Source organism: Camelina sativa, chromosome 7 (assembly GCF_000633955.1).
Source record: "Camelina sativa cultivar DH55 chromosome 7, Cs, whole genome shotgun sequence".
Classification (NCBI taxonomy): domain Eukaryota; kingdom Viridiplantae; phylum Streptophyta; class Magnoliopsida; order Brassicales; family Brassicaceae; genus Camelina; species Camelina sativa.
In genome coordinates this window covers 1,215,190-1,224,748 of record NC_025691.1, presented here as the reverse complement: position 1 = coordinate 1,224,748, position 9,559 = coordinate 1,215,190, and the positions used below count along the sequence as shown (strand labels likewise).

Here is a 9,559-nt window from a genome sequence, read left to right as displayed (position 1 = left end):
CTTGTTGTTGATAATATTAAAATAAGTTTGTAACATATTGCTACGATAAAGATATAATTAGCTTATAATATCAATCTTTATGTTTTCTATTCCTACTCTGAACTCTCTTTTAAACATGGCCAACTAGTGTTCGCTAATCATAAAATTTTATAGATGTGAAGTCAGAGTTTTGTTTTGTATAAAGCAGGGGTGGTTTTGAGATAGAAAAAAAAACGTACAATCTCAATCGCTACAATAATAGTTGATCAATTAACAACGATGTTCATAGATATTTTTAATCATTTTGCTTGTGAGTGTACAGTCTTAGATCTCGTCTTGTCCTTCTCCGACACGTCATGATGGTACCACTTCATGTATTATTTTGCTTGGTACCACTCCATGTGTTTCTATTATCAAATTCGATGCTGCAAATTGCATTTAGTTAGTTCAGAAGGTACATAATGAAATGAGGTCCCCGCAAATGTCGAACCCGAATCTATTTTCTTGACAGCCCATTGCTTTCTTCTAAAGTTAGAAAACCCAAAGCAATACAGGCTTTTGGTATTCTTGCTCGGCCCAATCACCTGAAATACAAGCTGTAATATTTTTTTTTTAAACTCAGTTAATAAATAAGTTTATTATGTTCAAATAGAGAATCCAAGATGTGGTGGGAAGAAATTGCCACGTGTAGATGAATTGACCAATGGGGAAACACTTTGCGTTATCCATATAGATAATCAGATAAGCAGAATCTGATTCTGTCATCAGAGGGCTTTTATAGATTACACATCACTCCTTCGTTTCTTCTTTCTAACACACTTTGAGTCTTGAAGGTCAACAACGTCGAGAACAATGGCATCTCTTTGTGCTTCTTCTGCCATCGCCGCCATTTCTTCTCCAAGGTAAGCTCATCTTTTTTGTCTCTCTTCTTATCAGTTACAATCATCAGCTATAGCCTATAGGTGAATGTGATTCAGATCCTCGTAAACTAGTTTAGTTTACAAGGCGAGTATAGTGATCCATTGATCTCTAGTAATTAATTTGTATAACTAGCATATTCCCAAGAACGTGCGTACGTATGGTTTTCTAATAACAACAGTGATGATCCATATGATAAAAAGTTATGCTATTATTGTATATGATAATAGTGTGATCCATATATACGATGATCCTTAGATTTATGATATTGTATGATATATGTGCAGTTTCTTGGGTGGGAAGAAACTGAGGCTGAAGAAGAAGTTGGCAGTTCCAGCTGTGTCCAGGCCTGATGCGTCGGTCCGCGCCGTCGCAGCAGATCCAGAGAGACCGATCTGGTTCCCCGGAAGCACTCCTCCAGAGTGGCTCGACGGTAGCCTCCCTGGTGACTTCGGATTTGATCCTCTTGGTCTTTGTGAGTTTATTTATCTTTTGTTCTCCCTTTATACGTTTTTAAACCAATATTACAAACAAGTTAAGACTTCATTATTTTCATAATTTTCTGACAAAATTGGACACATGTCAGCATCGGACCCGGACAGTCTAAAGTGGAACGTACAAGCAGAGCTAGTCCACTGCCGATGGGCTATGCTAGGAGCCGCCGGGATATTCATCCCTGAGTTTCTAACGAAGATCGGAATCCTCAACACTCCGTCGTGGTACACGGCGGGAGAGCAAGAATACTTCACGGACAAAACCACACTCTTCGTCGTTGAGCTAATCTTGATCGGATGGGCTGAAGGACGTAGATGGGCTGACATCATCAAGCCCGGTAGCGTCAACACTGACCCAGTCTTCCCAAACAACAAACTGACGGGCACGGACGTTGGTTACCCGGGAGGGCTATGGTTCGACCCGTTGGGTTGGGGATCAGGTAGCCCGGCTAAACTCAAGGAGTTGAGGACCAAGGAGATCAAGAACGGAAGGTTGGCTATGTTGGCAGTGATGGGTGCTTGGTTCCAACACATCTACACTGGCACCGGTCCTATTGATAACCTTTTTGCACATCTTGCTGATCCTGGTCACGCCACAATCTTCGCTGTAAGTGTGATCCGAATATCAATTTTGATGATGTTATCACTCGTCCGTTTAATAGTTTTTGTGTGTTTTTAACAGGCTTTCACACCCAAGTGAGAGACAACAACAACAAGGGTGGTCGTGGGGAGGAGAATTGCGTTTGTGTGATCATGTTTGTACAAATATCGTTTTTGAACTTCAAATATTATGTATTTATATAAATTATGGTCGAATGCAAATTAGGGTTTACCGTAACACAAGCTCTTGTCCTGACTCAATAATGCTCATAAGATTGCTTTTACATTATCTCATATGGAGCCTAAATGGGCCGAACTCCTCAACTCTCAGTTGGTTTTTTGATCTCCTAACAACCGCACTTACTAGAAAAAACTATTATTACTATCTCAAGAATGTTTCAAAGATTAATCATTAAAGTAGAAAAATGATAAAAGAAACATGGCGAAAAAGTTAATTTATATATCTAGAAAGTATGTTATTACCAAAATCGTGTAAAATTTAGTTTCAATTGATACATTCCACGAGGAATACAGAGTTCTTTCTGCTAGCTGAATATCATGAAGGTAATCCAACAACTTAAAATTTTGATGAAAAATAGACTAGAACATGATCTCGGACATGGTTTGTAATTGTTGTAAAGCCGATTCCATGTTTCTATGGTTTTAATTAAATTTTGGCGAAAACGGTGAAAGGCCCCTTGGGCTTTTTATGCTCTGCAGAATCCGGTTTTGCATGGGAAGGGCTTAAACCGATTAAATCCGTGAAAATTAAACCCGATTCTTATAAACCGGTCGGGCGATTTATTTTTGGGTCAGTATTCCAATTTTGATGCTCCGTTTATGGATCTGCGAGATCCACCATCTTCTTCTTCCTTCCTCCTTTTTGCCAACAAATGTTTCTATGATCTCTGTATGTGAACAGAATCTGTAATTTCATCTCCTCGGATTCAGATCCATTACAAGGAAGGCAAAGGATTTGAGTTTCACAGAGAAGCCAAAAAAGATGTATATGGCTTACGGATGGCCGCAGGTGATCCCGCTTCTAGCGGGATCATGTCCGTCTTCGCAGCGAGTCGTGTACCTAAAGCTCGCAGGTCGGCTATTGCTTGTTGTTTCTCCGTCTCATTTGGAACTTTGGGGATCTTCTCAGGTGCTTGCGCTTAATCATCTCTGCATTTTCGTCACTGTCATTCGTAATTAGGTTCGTTAACTGATAGCTTTGTTTGATTTTTGTGTTGTTTCCGGGATAGCAACGAGTGAGGTTGGGAAAGTTTATGAGAGATGAGAAGTCAGTGCGAGAAGAAGGAGAGAATTTGCAAGCTGTGTGGAGTCCAGACTCTAAATTGATTGCTGTTCTTGTAAGTTCTTAGTGTCACTCTTTTTACTTAGCTGGTTTCTGCTACTCAAACCTCATTCAGCTGAGAATTTATTGATTTACGGATACAGAATCTAGTTCTTGAATCTTCTCCAGATTGTTCTTATGTGAACACACATTGTATTCACCTTTGAAAGCTTGATAATATCAGACATTCATAAGCCTAGCTCATTTGGATCGTTTAATCAATAGGCGTGAAACTTGGCAGTTACCTATTTTGTGATCCCTTTGAAAGCTTGATGCTTTCAGACGTTCTTAAGCCTGTCTCATTTTTTCTTTGTTCTTGGGTTTGTTTTGCAGACATCATCATTCTTCCTTCATATATATAAAATAAAATTTACGGATAAACGAATAAAACCTGGAGAGAGACAACCCTCGGAGTTGTGTTTTGCAACCATATCTCTTTTGCTAAGTGAGCAGGTCCCTTTTGCTGGGAAGGACTTGTCTGTGTAAGTGCTTTTTCTGTACGTGTCTCTGCCGTTCCCAACTTTTACCGTATGAGCTGAGTTGACACAGTAATGTTTTGTGACTAGAAATGTAAGGCCAATTTTTTCACTCTGTGTAGGAGCAATTTCGTGAGGGACAGCAAAACTATGCTTTTGGGACTCTCTGATGGATGTTTATATAGTATTTCCTGGAAAGGAGAGGTAATAATAACGTAGATCTGCCTCATCTGCGTTGTTTGTTTTTGGGTTCTTTGTGCAGGACTCCTGATTTCTAGATTTTTGTTTGTCTTTGTAGTTTGGTGGAGCTTTCAGTATTGGCTTCCATTCTTCTGATAGCAACAATGATAGACTCTTGTCCTACACTTTTGGTAATGGGCTAGTTTCTGGAGTAGCTTCGGAAACACTTGCATCTGATGATGATTTCTCAACAAAATCGGCTATTGTTCAGCTGGAACTCTGCACTCGTTCGAAATTATTGTTTGTGTTAAATTCTGATGGGCAGCTAGTAGTATGCTCTGTGAATAAGAAAGGTTTAAAGTACACTGAGAGCATTAAAGCTGAGAAGAAGTTGGGTGGTGATGTTGTTTGTGCATCAGTGGCTTCAGAGCAACAAATTCTTGCTGTAGGTACAAGAAAAGGGATGGTGGAGTTGTATGATCTGTCACAATCGATCTCTCTCCTACGAACAGTTTCTTTGCATGACTGGGGGTAAGTAACTTGTTACTATGAGAAACTACTGCTGCGGTATATTCTATATGTGTTGAAGGTTTATTTTTCAATTCTAGTGTTGAAAGTTTGGGTTTACTCTTTATTCTGGTGTTGCGTAAAGACCATAGCATCATATTATAATGCCTTCGGTAGTTCTTGTACTTACGCAAGGATCCAGAAATCCTGAATGGTTTATTCCAGTACAACTATGCTGGTCTATTTAGGATTTTCAGTTTTACTCCTTGTGTCATGCCCTTGGTATGTTGGGTACATGGATGATAACACTGTTTTAAACTTGCAGTTATTCAGCGGATTACACTGGGCCTGTCAGTAACATTGCATGGACGCCTGATAATTCTGCTTTTGCAGTTGGGTGGAAGTTGAGAGGACTTGCAGTTTGGTCTGTTTCTGGATGTAGATTGATGTCAACTGTCCGCCAAATTGGACTGAGTTCTACAACTTCCCCTAAAATTAACCCAAAACAAGACAGTAAATACGAACCCCTGATGAATGGTACTTCAGCCATCCAATGGGATGAATATGGATATAGACTATTTGCTACAGAGGAGGCATCGTGTGATAGAATTCTTGCATTTTCCTTTGGAAAGTGTTGCTTAAATAGAGGAGTTTCAGGAAAAACTTATGTTCGTCAGGTAATGTATGGTGATGATAGACTACTCATGGTTCAGGCGGAGGACACTGACGAACTTAAGCTTTTACATCTAAAACTTCCAGTTGAGTATCAACATATCTGTTATCCCCTTTTGCTCAGTCATTCGTATCACTTTCGAAACAAATTTCTGATATACGTTTTCTTGGTCCAGGTTTCTTATATTACCCAAAATTGGCCTGTTCAACACGTGGCAGCTAGCGAGGATGGGAAATACTTGGCGGTTGCTGGTTTACATGGCCTGATTTTGTATGACGTTAGGTTTAAGAAGTGGAGGGTATTTGGAGATGTCAGTCAAGAGCAACAGATTCATTGCAAGGGTTTGTTATGGCTGGGGAAGATTGTCGTAATCTGTAACTACATCGAAGCTTCTGATACGTAAGGCCCGGTCTATCTTAGTTTCTAATCATGGTTCACTGGCTATATTTATTATTGTTTACAAAGAAGAGAAAGTGCCATTTGATAGAAATGTGTTTGCGACTCTTCCAGACTTTTTTTACATAAAAGTGTTTCTCGCCGTTTTGTCTTTGAATGATGTTCCATTCCTTGTGTATGTTTGCTAATTATTGCAGATATGAACTGCTTTTCTATCCAAGATATCACCTTGATCAGAGCTCTTTACTTTGTCGAAAAGTGCTGCTTGGCAAACCAATGGTGATGGATGTTTACCAGGATTATATACTCGTATCTTATCTTCCGTTTATCATCCACGTCTACCATGTGAAGATATATGGTGAATTGACACCTTCAAGCAAAGCAGATCTACAGGTAGTTAAATATTCCGGTTGATGTCCTCGATTCATCATTTCCAATAAAATATACCTTTTTAACTTCCAAATGTGAGCGCTTGAGTTGCTTTTCATGCACCTTAAAGTGATTAAATGACAAACAGCTTTCCACAGTAAGAGAGTTGTCCATCATGACTGCAAAGAGCCATCCAGCAGCAATGCGATTTGTTCCTGACCAGCATCCGAGAGAATGCGAGTTGGATAACGATCTTTCTTCTGATTTGCCAGACAGGGAACCCTCAAGGTAATCAGGAACAGAGTAGAACATCCTTTCAGTTTATGCTGTCATACTAAATGCCTTTATGGTCTCCACAGATGTCTTATACTGAGGGGAAATGGGGAGCTTTCACTTCTTGATTTGGTTGATGGACGAGAGAGGGAACTCACAGACTCAGTTGAACTATTTTGGGTGACATGTGGTCAATCGGAGGAAAAGACTAATCTTGTCGAGGAAGTATCTTGGCTAGATTATGGGCACCGAGGAATGCAGGTAGTTCTTCTGCTTTAGAGCTACTTGTTATGTCCACTTTTCTAGTTTTCTTCTTTCTTTTCTCTTTCTTGGATTGCCTTGCCCCCAAGTGTCTGACAGTAACTCTCTATTTGATCCCTGTCTTTCGTACTTTCCTGATTTGTTTATTGCTAAAATTCTATATTACAGGTTTGGTATCCTTCTCTAGGGGATGACCCTTTTATGCAAGAGGATTTCCTGCAGGTAGCTTCTTTTTGTTGTGATTTTAATTCTGTAACTTTTTCACTGATCTATCAAGTTAATTGCACTTTTTGTTCCATCTTTTAGTTGGATCCAGAGTTGGAATTTGATCGCGAGGTGTATCCCCTGGGACTTTTACCAAACGTTGGTGTTGTTGTTGGAGTTTCTCAGAGGATGTCATTTTCGGCAAGCGCAGAGTTTCCATGTTTTGAGCCTACACCTCAGGCTCAGACTATATTACATTGCCTGCTCCGCCACCTCCTTCAGGTATTGTTCGTCCTGGCCTCTCATTTCTTAAGTTAGAATGATCTCTTCTCTCTTCCTTTATTCATTTTCTCAGAATCTTATTCTGTTTTTCTCATATTGTGGACAGAGAGACAAAAATGAAGAGGCGTTACTCTTAGCACAATTATCAGCAGAGAAACCTCACTTCTCCCATTGTCTGGAGTGGCTTCTTTTTACTGTTTTTGATGCAGAGATTTCTAGGTACCTAATTCTATCAATCTTTTATAAAGTATCTCCGTTCTTTGTAATTTTTACCAAACCTTCTAGCCTTGCTTCACATAATTTGATTTTTTTCCTAAACTTGTGGCATATTGCAAAATTCAGGCCAAATCCAAACAGGAACCAGATTTCAGGACCTGGACATCTTAAAAAGTTATCTCTTTTGAGAAAAGCCTGTGATTTAATAAAAAATTTCCCGGAGTACTATGATGTGGTAGTGAATGTAGCCAGAAAGACCGATGCCCGACACTGGGCTGATTTATTTTCTGCTGCTGGGATATCAACAACGTATGTTTCACTGTCTCTGTGTTTGGCCTTTGTTTCTCGTTTGTTTCTTATAATGCTTATAAAACTAGGTTTGTTTACTGTACTGGACACTTGAAACAGTGATCTGTGGCTAAGATGGCCAATTTCTTTGATCTTGTCTGCTCTTTTCATTGACTAAACTGTTATCTATGCTATGAAACTTGATATTCTCTTTTGCGTTATAGGTTGTTTGAAGACTGCTTCCAGCGAAGATGGTATCGAACCGCAGCGTGCTATATACTTGTAAGACTCAGAAAGCCTTAACCCTCGAGTATGTTTAGTTAAATAATGGTGTATCAACAAAATGCATTCTTCTGCTTATTACTAGAGAGCTAGCTTTGTCAGTCTTCATTTAATTAAAAGTTCTTTGGGACAAAAAAGCGCATCAAGTCACTATTATAGAACTCTGTAGAATTCTGTTACAATATGTTTCGAATCGTACTATTAAGTTTAGAAATCGTGCAGGTGATTGCCAAACTGGAAGGTGTTGCTGTCAGTCAGTACTGTGCATTGCGGCTATTGCAGGTAATTTTGGCTGTCGCATGTAAAATTTATATCTTGTCAATTTTCTTCTTTCTGTTCTTTAAGAAAGTNATTTGCAGGCGACACTTGATGAGTCCCTTTATGATCTTGCTGGAGAGCTAGTATGTATTTGATGTTCTTGTTTTTTGTTTAAAATGGGTAATTCAAAACGTGAATCCTGAGTAATGATGTTTGTCTATGACAATTATGCTGTAAGGTGAGGTTCTTGCTAAGATCTGGAAGAGACATTGAGCAGGCGCCAACAGAATCAGATTCTTTATCACCTAAGCTTCTCGGGTTTCTTATTTTCGGTTCCAGCCACAAGAAATCACCACTCGATAAGAGGTGGAAACTACAACTCTGATTCTGGTTTTTTTATATCTAGAGTAATACAATTGCCTTCTGATCAATTTTTATTTGATTAACGCGACTCTGATGCAGCTCCTCGTTCAAAGAGCAAAGTCCTCATGTTGCTTCTGTAAAGAGCATACTTGAAAGTCATGCCAGTTACTTGATGTCTGGTAAAGAACTTTCAAAGCTTGTTGCATTCGTCAAAGGCACCCAGTTTGATATTGTGGTACGTAGGGAATCTGTATCTTTCACCTATTTATGCTTGGACCCAATAAAGTATATTCACTAACGATGCCAAAACTCCAGGATTTTCTTCAACGAGAAAGATATGGTTGTGCGCAGCTGCAGAATTTTGCTGCAGGACTTGAGCTGATTGGGCGAAAGGTAAGAATCAACTCCATTGTGTTCTCTTTCATGTTCAAAACTCTTTTTCTCGAATTCTGCTGCTTGAAACATGTGCAAACCAAACACATAGATTCACATGGCATCGTAAAAGTCTCTGCATTGCTGAGTAACTTTATCTTACCTGAAATTCTACAATTAAATGTCCTCAGCTGCAAATGAGTGAGCTACAGAACCGGTTAGATGCAGAGTTTCTATTGGCTCAGATGTGTTCTGTCAAGTTCAAAGAATGGATAGTTGTTCTTGCCACTCTATTACAACGGTCCGAGGTATAAAATCTTTTAGATTTCCACCGTTATCACTGACTTTAAAGCATCACATTGACATAACCAGATGTTTCTTTAATTGTTACAACGCAGGTTCTTTATGATATTTTCCGGTATGATTTACGGTTGTGGAAAGCATATAGCATGACATTACAGGTAACTCTTGTTTCCATAACAATCACTCCCCATCTCACCACTTGTAGGTCTCCTCTTTAAAACTTGTTCGTTGTTTCAGTCTCACCTGGGTTTCGCTCAGTACCACGACTTGCTTCAGATTTTAGAGGATAAACTCCCAGCGACCGCAGGAGAAGAAAGCAATAGAGGTTCCATCTCTTGATAATATTGTTTCTTTCTGAAGCTTTTTTCATATTAACATTTTCTGCCTGAGTTTTCACTTTTCGTGTAGATAAACATAAGTTTAGAAGAAATAAGAATTACATCCCCACACTACGCTATGTACTTTTACTATATTATGTTAGTTATTTTGGTCATAATAGAGAAAAAAAAAAAAAAAAAAAAAA

The 9,559-nt window shown here is 39.1% G+C and overlaps 2 protein-coding genes across 3 annotated transcripts; both read left to right on the top strand.

Moving 5' to 3' along the window:
• Window positions 732-2,283, top strand: LOC104699750 (photosystem I chlorophyll a/b-binding protein 2, chloroplastic). The gene is made up of 4 exons (XM_010415095.2): window positions 732-881; window positions 1,185-1,372; window positions 1,484-1,998; window positions 2,074-2,283. Exons 1-4 carry the CDS (start codon window positions 832-834, stop codon window positions 2,089-2,091), a joined length of 771 nt encoding a protein of 256 aa, XP_010413397.1. The 5' UTR covers window positions 732-831; the 3' UTR covers window positions 2,092-2,283.
• Window positions 2,811-9,536, top strand: LOC104699749 (RAB6A-GEF complex partner protein 1). Of its 2 annotated transcripts, XM_010415091.2 has the most exons (23): window positions 2,811-3,141; window positions 3,242-3,349; window positions 3,667-3,815; window positions 3,932-4,013; window positions 4,108-4,520; window positions 4,822-5,254; window positions 5,345-5,568; window positions 5,763-5,958; window positions 6,083-6,222; window positions 6,294-6,468; window positions 6,637-6,690; window positions 6,775-6,954; window positions 7,061-7,173; window positions 7,297-7,479; window positions 7,683-7,740; window positions 7,963-8,022; window positions 8,100-8,141; window positions 8,237-8,364; window positions 8,461-8,596; window positions 8,677-8,754; window positions 8,925-9,041; window positions 9,132-9,194; window positions 9,274-9,536. In XM_010415091.2, the coding sequence occupies exons 1-23, from the start codon at window positions 2,995-2,997 to the stop codon at window positions 9,373-9,375; spliced, it is 3,381 nt and encodes a 1,126-aa protein (XP_010413393.1). In that variant the 5' UTR covers window positions 2,811-2,994; the 3' UTR covers window positions 9,376-9,536. The 2 variants fall into 2 exon arrangements, with proteins under 2 accessions (XP_010413393.1, XP_010413394.1); XM_010415092.2 differs by lacking the exons at window positions 2,811-3,141; window positions 3,242-3,349 and having other exon boundaries at window positions 3,752-3,830; window positions 9,274-9,535.

Coding starts and splice junctions, on each gene's coding strand:
- LOC104699749 (XM_010415091.2), top strand. CDS start 2,995: ATGTATATGGCTTACGGATGGCCGCAGGTGATCCCGCTTCTAGCGGGA. Junction 5,255..5,344: donor TTTTACATCTAAAACTTCCA/GTTGAGTATCAA, acceptor TTCTTGGTCCAG/GTTTCTTATATTACCCAAAA. Junction 7,480..7,682: donor GCTGCTGGGATATCAACAAC/GTATGTTTCACT, acceptor TTTGCGTTATAG/GTTGTTTGAAGACTGCTTCC.
- LOC104699750 (XM_010415095.2), top strand. CDS start 832: ATGGCATCTCTTTGTGCTTCTTCTGCCATCGCCGCCATTTCTTCTCCA. Junction 882..1,184: donor GCCGCCATTTCTTCTCCAAG/GTAAGCTCATCT, acceptor ATATATGTGCAG/TTTCTTGGGTGGGAAGAAAC. Junction 1,373..1,483: donor ATTTGATCCTCTTGGTCTTT/GTGAGTTTATTT, acceptor GACACATGTCAG/CATCGGACCCGGACAGTCTA.